Source organism: Schistocerca serialis, chromosome 9 (assembly GCF_023864345.2).
Source record: "Schistocerca serialis cubense isolate TAMUIC-IGC-003099 chromosome 9, iqSchSeri2.2, whole genome shotgun sequence".
Lineage (NCBI taxonomy): Eukaryota > Metazoa > Arthropoda > Insecta > Orthoptera > Acrididae > Schistocerca > Schistocerca serialis.
Window position 1 is genome coordinate 488,773,355 of NC_064646.1, and position 17,864 is coordinate 488,791,218.

The 17,864-nt window shown below is 43.9% G+C and overlaps 1 protein-coding gene across 1 annotated transcript in view; it reads right to left on the bottom strand.

The window, feature by feature from the left end:
- The window catches only part of LOC126419136 (scavenger receptor class B member 1-like), a 209,037-nt gene extending 198,870 nt beyond the window's left edge, over positions 1 to 10,167 (bottom strand). Inside the window, exon 1 of the mRNA XM_050086243.1 lies at positions 9,800 to 10,167. Within this exon, the coding sequence (XP_049942200.1) occupies positions 9,800 to 10,034 (235 nt within the window). The 5' untranslated portion in view covers positions 10,035 to 10,167. The remainder of the gene's footprint in view (positions 1 to 9,799) is intronic.
- Positions 10,168 to 17,864: the final 7,697 nt, after the last annotated feature.

Below are 17,864 nucleotides of genomic sequence, written 5' to 3' on the forward strand. Positions count from 1 at the left end.
ACTACTCGGCGTCCTCCGCGTCATTTGCGCACGGTATAAGGTGCTGTCTGCTGAGACCTAACTGTAAGACAGGAAGCTCAACGTGTCAGCGTGCATCAGATCTCAGAAGAGGGCGCGACAATCTGGCGGGCAGAACACAGCGGGGCGTTGCTGGCGTTGTAACTGCAGGTGTCCCAGCCTGTTGTTACGCTTGTGGGTGGGCATTTGTACGAGGGCGCGCTAAAAAGTGCCTCCGAATTTTTTATATTCAAACTCTTAAAGCTTTTTTAAGTAAAACATTATTAACATTCTACATCTTTATTCTTCATGTCTACATATTTATTTCTCAATAAAGTCATTTTGGCGACGAACACATTTCTTCCAACGCCAGACAGATTTGAAATTTCCTGGCAAACTAAAACTGTGTGCTGGACCGACACTCGAACTCGGGACCTTTGCCTTTCGCGGGCAAATGCTCTACCTACTGAGTAAGCCAAGCAAGACTCACGACCCTTCCTCACGGCTTCAGTTCTGCCAGTACCTGGTCTCCTACCTTTCAAACTTCACAGAAGACCTCCTTTATGCCTTGCAGAACTATCACTCCTGGAAGAGAGGATATTGCGGAGACATAACTTAGCCACAGCCTGGGGGATGTTCCCAGATTGAAATTTCCACTCTGCAGCGTAATGTGCGCTGATATGAAACTTCCTGGCAGATTTTCATTGTGACAGACCGATTTGTTGATACCGGCACTGTAGAATCCTTGAGCCACAATCTCGCTTCTGCTTGCATCGTTTCATCAGAGTGAAGTCCTGGAAAGCTTTAAGTTTTCGAAACAGATCAGTGTCGCATGGGGCCAAGTCGGGACTCTATGGAGGATGATCGACAACAGCAAACCCAAGGCGTCGGATTGCTGAATATATCGCAGCGGTCGTAGATTTTCCGGTACTGTTATGCTGAAGGAGAAGCTGCTCCGCGTGTGGACGAAATCTTCGAACTTAAAACTCGATTACAGCACACGGTTTCCCACGCACACGCTGCCACGTTGCACGCTACAATTCAGAGCTCTCTAGCGACTGACGGTTGTAAGTACGTAGTCGTGAAGAACAAAGATGTAGAATGTTAGTAACGTCTGTTTTATTTAAAAAAGCGTCAAGAGTTTTCACATATAAAATTACTTTTAGCACACCCTCGTATATCGTTGCCCTGATGGTGAGCTGCAGCAGGAATGGCCGATACCGGAGGACTTCCGCATTACGATGCAGTCACACACCGTTGACGCTGTAACGGGATGGATGAATAATTATGGCAATTATCACATCGGACATAATACTGTGAAATAAACAGAGGGGAGTGGTGGAGACAAAAAGAAATGTGAAGGGGCAGATGCATGGTGGGATGTGGATATGTGGTGCACGGTAAAGAAGAGAAGGGGGAAGAGGGGTGGGAGGAGAGAGGGGAAGAGCGCTGCGGTGGGGGAAGGGCAGAGGGAGAGGGGAGTGGGAGGGGGGGAGAGGGGAAGAGGGAAAGGGGAGCAGGAATAAAGGGGTGGGTAAGGGGGGGGGAGGAATCCCGATAAGCAGTGTTGACCGTGTTGTGCCGAGCATTGCCGACTTAGCAGATGCCCTTACTTATATGCCCAAGCTTTTCAGAGTTGGTGCGGATGTTTATGGGGAAGTGACACTAAAGAAAAATCGAAATACTCCTCGACAGAGCATCGTAAGTCGCCAGTCTGATGCAAAGATTATCAGTAACTATAAACGTGAAGAAATGTAAAACCATCGCGTCAGTATTTACAAATGCGCTGCCCATGGTCCACATCACTAAACATTTTCCATTCGAATGATTCATAAAACATACTAATATTTGGAAGCAACAAGACGTGGAAAAATGATGATGACTGATCATACAGGTTCATCTGTGAATAATAGAAATGGCAAGATTGGGAAACTGTAACTTGTCAGCAAATGAAGCGTTTGTCCGGCCTGTATGGCAGTAATTTTCAAATAGTTGGGATGCACATCATGGTGCCCTGACATGAGAATCGTGCGTATAAGGAGGTCAGTTCGATGGTCTCATTAGCGCGAAGTCACAGAAGTGGTGAAACCAGTCAGCACTTGTGGAAGGATGCTTCTCACGAAGAACTGTTTCGAAAATCTTATAATTGTCTTTTCGCTGTTTTATTTACGAATATTCCTTAGCTGTTTGCATACACTACTCTTATCCGAACTAAAGCTCGTGCTAGGGTGCATGAATAGCCTTTCCTGCCATTGGCCGGTCACCAGAAGAGGGGAAGACATGTTACAAACTGGTGCAGTAAACCGCACTGTCTGCTGCCCATCTTACAGTGGTAAGCAGAATACTGCTTTGGATGGAAGTGAAAGAAGAGTGTAAAAGAGAAAGAGAGAGAGAGACAGAGAGAAAGAAAGGGTGGTAAGAAACTGACAATCATTATTTGGAAAAAGACACTCCTGTGTTCTGCGGGAGCCCTATTAATGTTTTGTCTTGTGTTAAGCCAACGGCTGTCACGTCTGTCGGTAGAAACTTTGTGTCATTTTCCTTATGTACCAGCGTTCCACTATTTGATGTTCGTAGAGATGGGACACTTAATAACATTCCTCCCACCAATACTTACACATTTTCTGTTGTTGAAATCAACAGCTTATTTTTTTCGATTACTTGTTTCGTTCCCCGTCCTATCAATATTTCTTCGTCTTCGATTCTGTTGTGTCAGGTATTTTCAAACGCATTGGTTAGAAAGTAACCTCCGTCTGCTGCTTTTATTTTGTTTGGTGTTGCTGACGCGAGTGTTTTCCTTTATTTTACAGAAAGACTGATAGTACAAACATTGATCGTAGTTTTTTGCATCACTGAAGGTAGTTTCCTGCATTTTTTCTTTTTTTTTAAATGTTGTATCCGTCTAAGCATCGGCCAAGACGACATTCCGGTTATATTCGAAGTGCAACATTTTTCAACGTAGAAATTAAAAAAAAAACGCTACACTCGTCTTATTTATAAAAAATGTCGAAGAAGAGTCTCTTGCCCCAAAAGACTGCAACTTTCATATCTGGATGTTGTAAGAAATTTTTCGTCAGACTCAAAATATAGAAAACGATCTAAGGAAGATAGACACTCTCTGGGATCTGTCAGAATCCGACCTAGCGAACAGGACCGTCAGATCGTTAAACACCTCCTACCATAGACTCTGCGCTAGCAACTTTTGCCAACGTGACTGCCTTTATTCGATCAGAGGAGAACATTTTACGTTTTACAATCTTTTGCGACTACTTCGTTAAATGGTTCAAATGGCTCTGAGCACTATGGGACTTAACTTTTGAGGTCATCAGTCCCCTAGAACTTAGAACTACTTAAAACTAAATAACCTAAGGACATCACACACATCCATGCCCGAGGCAGGATTTGAACCTGCGACCGTAGCGGTCGCGCGGTTCCAGACTGAAGCGCCTAGAAGCGCTCGGCCACCAGCGGCCGGCCGACTACTTCGTTAGTTTGGATATATTTTGACTCCCATGAGGACTTGTAACTGGAAAGGATTCCTGCGAAGCCGACCCACATGCGTCCTCCCGCACCGCCATTTGAATTTCAATGTGAGTTGCATATCTTACTAACAAGTAGCGCTCTCAGCTCGTAAGACACGTCACAACCTTGTAAAATGCCTCCGTCCATTTGTAACGACCTGCGCTGACGAAACTGCACAAAGCGGTTGCTCTGCACAGCAAGGTTCCGCTTCTGCCTCATCTCTGCCGTCGGTTTCTTAAGCCTGCCTGCGAGAGCTTTCACCCCGGGTGACGTCTTCAGATTCGTTTGCCGAGTTCAAGAGTCCTCCGGGTACCGAGGCGACCCGGCTGGAAAATACGCGCAATCGCTGATCCACCTCGTTTCCAGTCTGCCGGCTCTAAGAGGACAAGCCAGTCCTGCCAACTTTGCGCAGCGTAAGGACAGTAGTCGTGAACTGGCGACCCGCATTAACAGACAAGAGATACCAGAGAGAACGAAAAAAACAATAACCGCGAGCACTACAAATTACTCAGTTCAAACTCTGGCGTTCCAAGATGGATGCAGACAGGTTATCTGTGCAAAAGAAGGAACTAGTCCAACAGTATTCCGTCTTACGTAAAACGCTCAATGTGAGATGAACGACTCACCCCACTCCATTTTTTTTCAGACTTACAGCACTTTTTTTTCTTTTCTTTCTTCTGTTTAAGGCACTCCAATAAAATCGCCTTTGAATCTTGCGAAATTTCCATCCGCCGTTAATTATGAAACATTTCAAAGTATTTAACAACGTTTCCGGTAGTTAAGTGAATGCTAGCTCGCTTCTCGCTAGCAGTAACTTGTGTTTCTACTTTTATTTTAATTCTGTATTATTACCAATCACACGAAACAAACTAAGATTTGTCAAGGACATAACGAAATGCCTTATCGTCAAACGAAAAAAAATGAATATCATAAATACTGTTCAATATTTAGAACCAAAAAAAGTCTATTTTAAGTGTCATTTTTGTACCAAATTTTAATTAATTGTGAACTATCGAATTTGAATGCAATAACTAATTAAAAATGGAAAGATGTTATTTCTCTGAGAACTGCGTCGTGTGGCTTTAGGTCGTTGATAACTTGGCACTGGCCTCGAAATCCTGTAAGTGTGGAGAGAATCGAAGCTCCCCTTGTGGGTGAAACTGTATTTGAGAAGTTAATCCTCACAGAGAACGGATAACGCGATACAACAACAAAATTATGTATCTCCAACCAGTCGGGATGACTTAAAAAAAAAAAAAAACTTCAGTTCATACAACGACCAAAGTCACAGACAAATGGATTCAGGGGCTGGTACACACCGCCATACCTTAAACACATACAAAATGAAAAAGTAGATTTACATATGACATTTTTTAAAAGGTGTGAGCAGACTCTCCAAGGTGAATTGGAAAAAGAAGTTTGGTTATAGGAAAACACCACCCAGTTAGCAGTATCAGATCGATGTTACACAAAATCGAGTCAGAGGAAAGAAGAACTGACTATAGGGTATGTACTACTTTTTAATTATTGGAAATATGCAAAAGTGATTTTCTCATGGTGGAGTCCTTATGAAATACACCTGACTGCTCTTCAAGGTAGTGAACAAAGCAGGAAATGTGGCCGAAAGAAGCATGCTCCGCTTTAATGTGGCGTTAATGGTTCAACGCGAAGTGTTACAGATTCGTACACTTTCTGCATACCGATAAACTATTGAGGCTATGAAAGCAAAACACGGTCAATGAAACAGTTGCTAGATATAACATATTTAAAAAAAAATCTTACAAATCGTGTTACGACAGTCGTGTCCAAGTACGCAGGATTATGAAAAATTGTTTTAATCTGTATACTCGGTCATCCTGGAGATTTCTTGAATTGTAAAGTTCTGTACGCCGAAACTACACAAAACATGAGATACGTATTGTTATTGTTGAAGTGTAGCTGATTAATCGACCTCTGGTACATGAGGAAAGATGAACAGCGAAGGTTATTACAAGTAGGCTTGTTGCTTGTAATTATCAACATTAACGGTTCAATTGAACTGAAATAAGCTCTTACGTAAGTTAAGTCCTTCACTGCTCCGTAACACTGGATTAACTTGAAGATGATGACGAAGAAAAAATTGAAACTTTTCATCCACGTTACGTAATAGAATAGTTCGTTCGGAAGAAGTATGAAAGCCGCCAGCTTAGTGATTCACAGTCGTGGCTAGGTACGTGCAAGTCACTCCCCCCGCCACATACCGTGGTCGCTGCCTACGGCAACAATGAACGTGAGGACTCCCAAGTAACACGCGAGTCGGTTCACACGTCGGTCGTACGCACTTCTGCGTGTTCTCAGACAGGAAAATGTTAAACACAGTGGTATTTGTATCGCGCTTATCAGACTGGTCACAACTTTTCTTCACAAAATTTCTGTATGTGACGCGTCGCGTCTCAGTTGCTGGCGATGGCGTCATGACGGTTTAAAGGTGGTTGTTATGAGCAACTCAATGAAAAATTTTTAACGTAGACATTGGTGTTTCACTTCATTTTTTTCTGAAACTTCTTCATCGGCTAAATATTGCACTTCTACACTCATACTGAGCACAGCTGCCTCGGAAACTACTTTTCCTGCTACGATACACTATTTACACAGATTAACACCGCAAAACACAGCACACATTTGTACATCGAATATCCTTCATCTGTTTCAGTTAGACGTGCATGGGGGTCATAAAGTGGTGCTCAAAGAGTTTCCGTAACTTTATCTAACCACTGAAGTAAACACATCACCTTTTCTTTTTCAATCAGAACTGAAGTTTCGGCTGCAGGATAGTTCTTGTCCATGAAACAAAATCTATGACGGGGTATTTCGTACGCCTGACGAAAAACGACGAATTTGCGATATATGTTGATTGTGGGGCAAGTTCTATGAAGAACCACTTGGAAGTTTATGCCACTTTGAAGGTAGTTATTCGTCCACCAGATCTGAGGTACCTGATCACAAGTGTTCTACTTTCCATATAGATAATGTAGGAAGGGCATAAATAATTGGGAACGCTTATAGAAAAATTTAAGATGTGTTATTTGCCTGTCGTACAAGCGCACTTTTAAGATTGAAATTACCTGTTGAAGTGCACCACCAGTATATACTGATCCAGTTTGTCTTAGATGGTGATGGAAAAATGGTTCGAGAAAGATTGTAACACGAGATTTCTGAGATGTTTCCTGTCCAAGACATGACTGTTCGATGAGTTACAGCTGCCTCCAATAAAGTAATTTGAGAATCAAAGTGACTATCCGCTAACCCCGACATTTGAGATGAGTTACCCATCTACAGAGGCAGGGACACACAGCTGTCCATGCACAGTGTAACAAGACTTTTTCACATATAGAAATCACGATCAGATGTGAAAAAAGCGATAAGTGACAGAAAGAGATCCAATGACCGACCGAGGATTCGGAGGTTTGGATCCGTAGCATGAAACTTTGCCACTTACCCACAAAGCCGCACTGGCAGTTTGCTAAAAGAACCGAAGGCGAGAACGTCTGTAACTATCATACCAACAAATAAAAGTCTTCCAGTAGCCTTGCCCGAAACTGATTTTACGCGTTGATTTCGCGGCGCTTCTTCGATTAGCCACAAATATTAATACGATGTGACGTGCTCAAAATATTGACCATGAATCTTGAGATACTGAACAGTTCTTTGTTACAGGCATTACTTAACATTTCTCAGCATTTAAAGAGAGTGCGTTTCATTACCACAAACGGAAATGTCCGATTCTTTCTGAAATTCCTCAAAACTGTCCATCGACGCTACTTTTCTGTACGCAGCAGCGTCCTCAGCGAAAGATATTACAGCGCTGCTGATCCTGTCTAATAAATCATCCACGTACGTGGCTAAACAAACGACGTATACAAAATGTGAGAGTGTTTTGAGAAGACAAAAAGGAATATTTTTTATGTGACACCAACGTTACAGGTGCACCGTTGCATGAAAGGTTGCGCACTGGACTTCACCTAGGCCAAGGTTCCCAGTTGTTTTGACTGTTTCGTAAGTAACATGTTGACATTATACTCTGATCTGCAACAATATAACATCTTACTGCTAAACGGGCAAGTTTTTATTGTTAGCGGTCTCCACGTTCCTGGATAAAGAGTTACATTGTTATTTATGTTGTGATGTGTTTACACGGAAGTTTCTACTAACGTTTACAGTTTCTTGATGGCTGATTACATTCTGACCGAGTTAGCTGTCATAAGCGTCATTTATGAAGATTTAACGCAAGTAAACATTTAGACAGCTTTTCCGCAAGTAACTGAATTGGGAGGGGTTTGTCAGCATCGTGGCCGTGACTTTCTCACGACCTCACTCTTATGAATTTCCTTCTGTGGGGAAGAGATGAATCGTTTGGTGTACGAGACACCGACAGACACCGCAGGAGATCAGGCTGACAGTTCGGCTATTGCTCCAACCATTATTTGTGAAATTCCTGGCTGTTTTGAGCGCGTTAGAAAGTCATTAGTACGCAGATGCCGGTTGTGTATTAACGTGAACGGACAACATTTTCACCAACGTCTTAGGAGCAATATTCATCACACGGTAGTTTCAACACCGTCTCTGACCAACATCGTCGAAAGCTTGAAGGAGCCCTAGTGCGGGAATGGTGCACCTATGACATTTTTGTCAAATAAAAAGGGTTTCTTTTTGTTTCCTCCAAACACACTAAATGTAGTTTTCTTACACCCTACATAAGGGGTTTAAATATTATAGGCACAAGAGAAAGGAACGCGTAGAGGAGAACGCAAAAAGCAAATAGTCCTAATAATCATAGATCCATGACCCAATGGTTTCCTCTATTCGACTCATTTGTGCTAACCACATGACTATCTTGTAACAGAGTCCCCGAGGATCCAGAGAAACACATTACAACAGGCTTCATCAGGTTTCTTCATCGATTCCCATGCCCGTTCAGAAATGCCAGACGCGTTCACAATGTAGTGGCAACCATCCACAAAGCGTTTTTGGAGTTCGTCGGCACTACCAAGAGCGTTGGTGCACACTAAAGCTCTTAAATATGGCCTAAAAGATCCAGCTTGTTCAAGTCGGACAACCTGGGAGGCCACGGCGTTGGCGAGCCACGATCGAAACACTTATTGTCGTAGATGCGTGCCCCATGAAGCTGTCCTGGTGCATCATCGCGCTTGTACTGGGTGGTTATAACCAAAAAACTAAAAACCTGCTCGCGGAGGTTCAGGGTGGGCTGTAATCGTAGTACGGTAGCGAAAGTTGGCAGGTATTATAATATGTTAATGAGAATCCAATTTATGATGAAAAAAATTAGTTCCAATTTCGGCCACCAGACGCAAATTTAGCGCTGTACACCATCTCGTAGACGCCTCTGGTGCTGATATTGAACAAACTGTGTTAAGTGGTGATTACGTAGGCTTTCCCGGCGTAATAAGTCTTGAAAGTCTCTTCGAGTTTGCTGCCGGATCCTAAAATCAACTTGATTCGATATTTCGGCGATCCAACTGTTCGCCATCTTCAAGAAAATGCTGCCTCTGCTGATATGTCAGTTCTCAGCGGGATCGCCGAAATATCGAGTCAAGTTGATTTTAGGATCCGGCAGCAAACCCGAAGAGACTTTCAGGCGTAAGTGGTGATTAAAAATAGAATCAGCACTATGCATCTGCCCCTCGTCTGAGTTTTCCTGCTCGCGTCCCATTTCTAGTCTATTACACATGAACCATTTCTATACGTCTCCTCTCGAATACATAGAGCCAGATTTGTACTTGGTGGCCAAAACTGGAACTGATTTTTTTTGGAGTGCGTTAGAATACCTACCAAGTTTCGCTACCATACAATAATTACAACCACAATGGAACTCTCTGAATAGCTGAACTTTAATTATAACTATCCAGTATGACACAGACATCCCTTCACCATAAGGAAGATCATCAAAAACACGATAACAGTGATGTAACACTGGGACGAATGCACTTGAGCATATGTCGTATCGGGGAAACCACTCATTTCCTGAGCTTCGTTTATTAAGATTATTTGCTTGTTCCGTTATCCTCTAAGGGCCCCCTTCGTTTGTGGCTGTGACTATCAAACACGCACTATACGGTTAACAGTAGAGTGTTGTTACTCTTCGTTGTGGCACACGCGGTGGTACTTTCGTTTCCGTGGTACATTCGCCGTCCATTGTCACCTAGTAGGCGAATACTGAGCGAATCGGTCACACATGAGCGAAGAGCGAACAGGGCGTCGCGCGTCGAGGCTGCGGACTTACGCCTGCGGTGGAGCCGGCGCTGGTAGTCGGGGTCGTGGAAGGCCCTGTTGACGACGACGCCGGGCTTGGAGCCGCGGCGGCCCAGCTTGGCGGCCGCATCGCAGGTGCTGGTGCCCTCGTGCTGGGCCTTCTGGAGCTCCTGCTGCTTGTCGGCGGCGTCCGCCTCGGTCTTGGACGAGCTGACCACGCGGTACGACTTGGCCACGAAGCCGAAGAGGCTGAGGAAGTCCTTCATGGCGGCGGCTGCCTGGAGTTAGTGTGCGAGGCGAGTCGCGGGCAGCGCGGCACTGGAGCGGCTAGCGGGCGGGCGTCACGACGCGTCACTGCACTGGGGGAGGGGGGCGGACACTGTGTGAGCGCGCGGGGTCCAGCTGAGAGTGGCGGCGCGCCGCGCGGCTGCCGCAATATCAGACGCGGCCGGCCGGCTCCGGGAAAACCGAAGCCCGCTGCCGGGGGGCGGGGGGCGGAGGTGGCGAGGAGGCTCGCCTCCCCCACCAGCGGCGGCGGCGGCGACGCCTCCTGAGCTGAGCTGAGGTGTCGCGTGGTGTGGTAGGCCGGGCGGTGGGGCAGCATCCAGCGTCCAGTCCAGGCGTGTGGGGAGCGGGCACACTCTCCTACCGTACCCCGACCCCCAACAAGAAAGGAAAATATGTTGTTGTTGTTGTTGTGGTCTTCAGTCCTGAAACTGGTTTGATACAGCTCTCCATGCTACTCTAGCCTGTGCAAGCTTCTTCATCTCCCACTACCTACTGCAGCCTACATCCTTCTGAATCTGCTTAGTGTGTTCATCTCTTGGTCTCCCTCTACGATTTTTACCCTGCACGCTGCCCTCCAGCACTAAATTGATGATTCCTTGATGCCTCAGAACATGTCCTACCAACCGATCCCTTCTTCTGGTCAAGTTATGCCACAAACTCCTCCCCAATTCTATTCAATACCTCCTTAATAGTTATGTGACCTACACATCTAATCTTCAGCATTCTTCTGTAGCACCACATTTCGAAAGCTTCTGTTCTGTTCTTGTCTAAACTATTTATCATCCACGTTTCACTTCCATACGTGGCTACTCTCCATACAAATACTTTCAGAAACGACTTCCTGACACTTAAATCTATACTCGATGTTAACAAATTTCTCTTCTTCAGAAACTCTTTCCTTGCCATTGCCAGTCTACATTTTATATCCTCTCTACTTCGACCGTCATCAGTTATTTTGCTCCCCAAATAGCAAAACTCCTTTACTACTGTAAGTGTCTCATTTCCTAATCTAATTATCTTAGCATTACCCGACTTAATTCGACTACATTCCATTATCCTTGTTTTCCTTTTGTTGATCTTCATCTTATACCCTCCTTTCAAGACACTGTCCATTTCGTTCAACTGCTCTTCCAAGTCCTTTGCTGTCTCTGACAAAAAAATATAGATTACCGCTATACCAATTTTTAACGCGCCAGAGAAGCCTGCTTCTTCTTCTTACGTCCCTTATTTCCATGCCTCTCGTTCTCTGCCGTCTTGTACGAAGATACCATACTGCAATCGAATTTCTATAATCCATACATATTATGAAAATGGGTGTATGTACACCCATCAGCCAGAATATTGTGACCACCTACCTAATAGCCGCTATTGGAAAGCATCGTTGCATGGAAGCAATAAGGCTTTGGTAGGCAAGGGGGGGGGGGGGGAGGGGTGACACGCCAGGGTAGCCGAGCACTAACGCGCCGATTCCCGGACATGAGTAGGCGCGCCGGCCTCGGGCCAGCTTGGATGTGGTTTTTAGGCGGTTTTCCACATCCTACTAGGTGAATGCCATGCTGGTCCCCACACCCCACCTCAGTTACACGACTCGCAGACATTTGAAACACATTCGCACTATTTCTACATCTACATCCATACTCCGCAAGCCACCTGACGGTGTGTGGCGGAGAGTACTTTGAGTACCTCTATCGGTTCTCCCTTCTATTCCAATCTCGTGTTGTCCGTGGAAAGAAAGATTGTCCGTATGCCTCTGTGTGGGCTCTAGTCTCTCTGATTTTATCCTCATCGTCTTTTCACGAGATATACGTAGGGGGGAGCAATATACTGCTTGACTCCTCGGTAAAGGTATGTTCTCGAAACTTCAACAAAATCCCGTACCGAGCTACTGAGCGTCTCTCTTGCAGAGTCTTCCACTGGAGTTTATCTATCATCTCCGTAACGATTTCGCGATTACTAAATGATCCTGTAACGAAGGGCGCTGCTCTCCGTTGGATATTCTCTATCTCTTCTATCAACCCTATCTGGTACGGATCCCACACTGGTGAACAGTATTCAAGCAGTGGACGAACAAGTGTACTGTAACCTACTTCCTTTGTTTTCGCACTGCATTTCCTTAGGATTCTTCCAATGAATATCTGGCATCTGCTTTACCGACGATTAATTTTATACAGTCATTCCATTTTAAATCACTCCTAATGCGTACTCTCAGATAATTTATGGAATTAACTGCTTCCAGTTGCTGACCTGCTACATTGTAGCTAAATGATAAAGGATCTTTTTTTCTATGTATTCGCAGCACATTACAATTGTCTACATTGATATTCAAATGCCATTCCCTGTACCATGCGTCAATTCGTTGCAGATCCTCCAGCATTTCAGTACAATTTTCCATTGTTACAACCTCTCTATGTACTACAGCATCATCCGCAAAAAGCCTCAATGAACTTCCGACGTTATCCACAAGGTCATTTATGTATATTGAGAATAGCAACGGTCCTACGACACTCCCCTGCGGCACACCTGAAATCACACTAACTTCGGAAGACTTCTCTCAGTTGAGAATGACATGCTGCGTTCTGTTATCTAGGAACTCTTCAATCCAATCACACAATTGGTCTGATAGTCCATATGCTCTTACTTTGTTCATTAAACGACTGTGGGGAACTGTGTCAAAGGCCTTGCGGAAGTCAAGAAACACGGCAGCTACCTGGGAACCCGTGTCTATGGCCCTCTGAGTTTCGTGGACGAATAGCGCGAGCTACATTTCATACGATCGCCTTTTTCAAAACCCATGCTGATTCCTACAGAGTAGATTTCTAGTCCCCAGAGAAGTCATTATACTCGAACATAATCTATACAAATTATGAAAATGGGTAGACGTATCAGCCAGAACATTGTGAACACCTACCTAATAGCTGGTATTGGAAAGCGTCGTTGCATGGAATCAATAAGGCCTTGGTAGGTAGCTGGGGGAGGGGGGGAATGACATCACATCTGCACACACAGGTCCCCAAACTCCCGTAAATTCCGGGGAGAGGGGCGATGAGCTCTGGCGTCACGCTAAATTACGTCCCAGATGTGCTCGACTGGGTTCAGATCTGGCGAGTTGGGGTGCTAGCACATCAGCTGGAACTTGCCACTGTCTCTCTCGAACCACTCCATCACACTCCTGGCCTTGTCACAGGGTGCATTATCTTGCTGAAAAATGTCACTGCCTTTGAGAAATATGATGGTCATGAAGAGGAGTACGTGGTTTGCAACCAGTGTACGATATCCCTCGGCCGTCATGATGCCTTGCTGGTTATGAAGAGGTGTACGTGGTTTGCAATCTGTGTACGATATTCCTTGGCCGTCATGATGCCTTGCACGAGCTACACTGGAGCCATGGATGCCGAAATGATTGTTCGACAGATCATAATGGAGCCACCGCCAGCTTGTCTCCGTCTTGTAGTACAGATGTCTACATCCACATCTGCGTGACTGCTATTCACAATAAAGTGCCTGGCAGAGGGTTCAATGAACCACCCTCAAGCTGTCTCTCTACCGATCCAATCTCGAACGGCACGCGGGAAGAACGAGCACTTAAATTTTTCTGTGCGAGCCCTGATTTCTGTTATTTTATCGTGCTGATCATTTCTCCCTATGTACGTGGGTGCTAACAGAATTTTTTCGCAATCGGAGGAGAAAACTGGTGATTGACATTTCACGAGAAGATCCCGTCGCAACGAAAAACGCCTTTGCTTTCATGATTACCACTCCAATTCACGTATCATGTCTGTGACACTATCTCCCCTATTTCGCGATAATACTAAACGAGCTGTTCCTCTGGAAGACGCCCCCCCCCCCCTCCTCAATCGGCGTGATGAAGAAGGTATCGGCATTCGTCAGACCATGCAACGTCCATGTGCCAGTGTTACTCATAGTTGCCGATGTCGTCATGTTAACATTGACACACGCATGGGTCTTCGGCTGTGGAGACTCATCAATAGGAGTGTTCGGTACATTGTGTGTTCAGACATAGTTATGTTATGCCCACCATTTAAGTCTGATGTTAGTTCCGCCCAGTTCCCGACGTGTCCTGTTTGGTCTGCCCAACCTACGACGTCCGACGTCTGTGATGTTGGGTGACCGCCCAACCCCAAGACGTCCAGACGTGTTTTCACTCTGACGTCGCCTCGTGTTAAAGACACCACAGCACTCCTCGAACACCCGACACGTCGTGCAGTTTCCAAAATGCTCGTGCTGAGTCTCCGGGCCATCACAACCTGCCCTCGGTCAAACTCAGATAGATCGCGCGCCTTCCCCATTCTACAAGCCGCCGACAGCACGCTCACTGATACGTCATGCATCGTGCGTGTGTCTGACTACCAGTCATTCCTCGCCTGGTGACGGTGCTATCGCCTGGACGAGTTTATATCGATAGTAAGTTAGTGGTCATACGTTCCGGCTGATCAGTGCATAAACGTATTTCGACGTGTCCTCCTAAACCACTCGGCTGACATCACCAAAACTTGGTACACATATTACTTACCCGGCTCTCGAATACCCATACTTCATGCATGCAGTATCTGCGAATGAGAGCACTTACACACTTGCAACGAACTTTATACGTAATTCAAAACCTTGACGAAACTCTTTCTGTCTGACGACCCCCATAAAATCTTGGGAAGGGAGGAAGCTTACTGATTCCTATATTTTCGCCGTTCGTGCAGTAAAATTGCTGCATAAAGCATCGAGTTTTGATTTATTACTTCTTTACAACTATCTGTATTCGCGACACATTCTGCAGACACTGTTCATATATGCCAGTGAATGCACCAGAAAAATTGTACGTCACATAATTAATGAAATATGACATGATAAAGACTGACATGTGTGAAAAACTGCCGCATCATCCATGACGTTTTAATGTACCACTAGTTTACCACCAGTTCTATTCGCAGCACATTTCGCAGATATTATCCATATGTGTTGCTGAGTGTACCTAGGTGATAGGAGGAGATGGAGAGTGGGGAATTGGAAGAGATGGAGAGCGAGGAATTGGACGAGATGGATGGACAGAGGGTGAAGCACGGCATGGCCAGAGACAGGGGAAGGAGGAGATAGACGAACAGAAGATTGGAAGTAATACATACCCGCACAATGCACGTTTTCGGCTTGTTTTTTGAATTTATGGTACCTGAAGTTCTGGATATCAAAAGTCAATAATCCGAAGCATTTCGATGGAACTCGAAAAATTGTCCGAAAAATCGACTTTCCAGTTTTCTTAGCATCCTAAACTAAGCTTGACGTTTCAAAAGGTAACGTCGCGCTGGGTAGAGTGCTTGCCTGCCACGACGGCAGCGTGAGTTCGATTCCTGTCTGATGCAAACCTTTAAACAATGGTGCATGCTCTATGAGCGTTTCCGTGAAGCGTAAAATACATAAAGATGGAAAAAAATCGGTAGCGCTCCTGATTAGTAATCGCTGGTTCGAGTCTACTTTCACTCATTATTCCTTTCCCTTTTTTCCATTCAGTCCGAATATCTACTACATTTAAATATAAAATTCGTCAAATGTATGCTATTTAACACATACGTAATTGTCATTTTTATGAGAAATGCGTCTCTTCTTATTTCTAAAGACATATCAGACACAGAACACCAGTTTTCATTGCAAATAGAAATACTTCATTACTGATGATTTATGGGAGATTGTTAATATTGATTGTTTACATTTAAAAAATTGCTAATCATTTCAAAAAAATTCAAATAATTTAAAAAATAACTATATTTTTTTCAAGTTTCTGTTTTACTCTTCACTGAAATGCTCGTTTCTACGAGCATCTCCGCTGAAAACTTTCTAATGGATACAATCGAACCAATGAGCGCTCACGTGCCAAGCAAGCATTCTGCCACTGAGTTACACTGGTCATCGAGTAACTGATCGTACCTTAAGGTGCTAAAGACACTCGGAAAATTCCAAATTTGTCGAGAACTTTTGAGAGTTTCATCAAACTGCTAGGTAAGACTCATATTTGAGTTCCGAAGTTCACGTCACATAAATTAAAAAAAAAAAATACAGAAGTAAAACTGACAGATGGTGTACTCGTTAGCCTTCATATCCTGTTCAGAACTTATTCGCGTCATTTCAGCCTTTACTCCCATCAAAGAAGTAGAGAATATACAGGGTGTCCCAGGAGAAATGATCACTATTCAGCGACATAACAAGAACAGTCATTCGAACCAAAAAATGCAGTAAACATGTGTTCTAAAATGCATATCTTACGAGTTATGAGTCGTTCTTCAGTAGAAAAGATCTACTACACAGTAGCGAATATGAACAAGGTATGCAATGTGAGGTATGCACTTTAGAGAACGTGGAAATTTTTTTCTTGTTTTGGCCCACGCTACTACCTCTCAAAATGTGGTAAGCAAAGACCTTGCAGTATAAGAAATTTGTTTCACAGTATCGAAGTTGAACAATTGCTCATAGCTCTTTAGGTATTCTTTATAGAGCCTGAATATCCAGCCATTATTAGTGACAGGCAGAACCGAAATTACTCCCTGTTATTGTGGACGAACACATGATGTACATCGTCTTTCAGCAATGACTGTAACGTATAGATAGGAGTATTGTGGCCCCAGACGTACGGCTGCGTGGCTTTCACAACGAGTAGACACTGTCTTGGTGTGGTTTAATTAATACATCCTTTGCTGTACATAAGACATACCCGACACGGAAACATTGTAAAATCTGTAGGCGACGTGCTTAATCCAGAAGTTGGGAAGAACAGAGATTTCAGAGAGAAACGTTCTAGAAAAAATTTCCTTTATATAAATTGTTTGTGGTAAATTTGTATTTTAAACGAACTGTCTGTGTTATGGATCTGGCTCACGGATGAAATACAACACGATTTAACACACACAGTCAGTCGAATATACAACGAAATTGTTGGTTGATACTATGTTTATAAAATTAATAGCTGAGACACTACCTGGCTAAATTGTTTTTCGCCTGAATCAGTTTATCGTCTTTTCATTATATGGAATCAGATTCAAATAGATTTGTTTATAAAGATATCTTCTGCTACCAGTCACGATTTTTCTTTATTTACTTTTCGCACGACGCGTTTCGGGAAATGATTCCCATTTTCAAGTGCGTTTGTTGTGTGTATTAAGCCATTTCTATTGATGTTGTCAATGTGTGAGAGTCTGCTTTATTTCGTTGACTTTTATTGCAATACATAAGAAACACGCGATTTTTTAGTTGGTTATCGATTCTTTTGGCGAAGTTAGTGGCGAAATTTAGAAGAATTTCTATTTACAGTTTTCTAATGGTCCATTTGTGCAGAGTCTGACACGCACTAAAACATAACACTCAACTTGTTGTACACTATACACATCGAAAATATCTTATATAAACAAAACAAAGATTATAATGGACCAAATCAGAGGAATCAGATTTTGCAAAATAATTAGCCAGGTGCAGAAAGATATCAAGATTGCTTCATAGAGTAATTTGTACTTTGTACTTTTCACCTCGCTTACGAAGGACTCCTACTCAAATTCGACGTAGTAATTTAAAATTAGTATCCATTTAGTCACAAGGTATTACAAACTTCCTTGCCTGTAATCCACATTTTCTAATGTGAAGGCATACTTCATTTAAAATGTAACAGAAAACAGGAAGAGCAGTTATTGTAGTAACGCCTGCTGCAATCGTCAGCAACTTAATAACACTCCTACAAGAGAGCCATAGTTCGCCATAGGTTTCCAACCAGCAACAATATTATGGTAAGTCTGCAGGCTTTCGTGGCTGTTGTCACT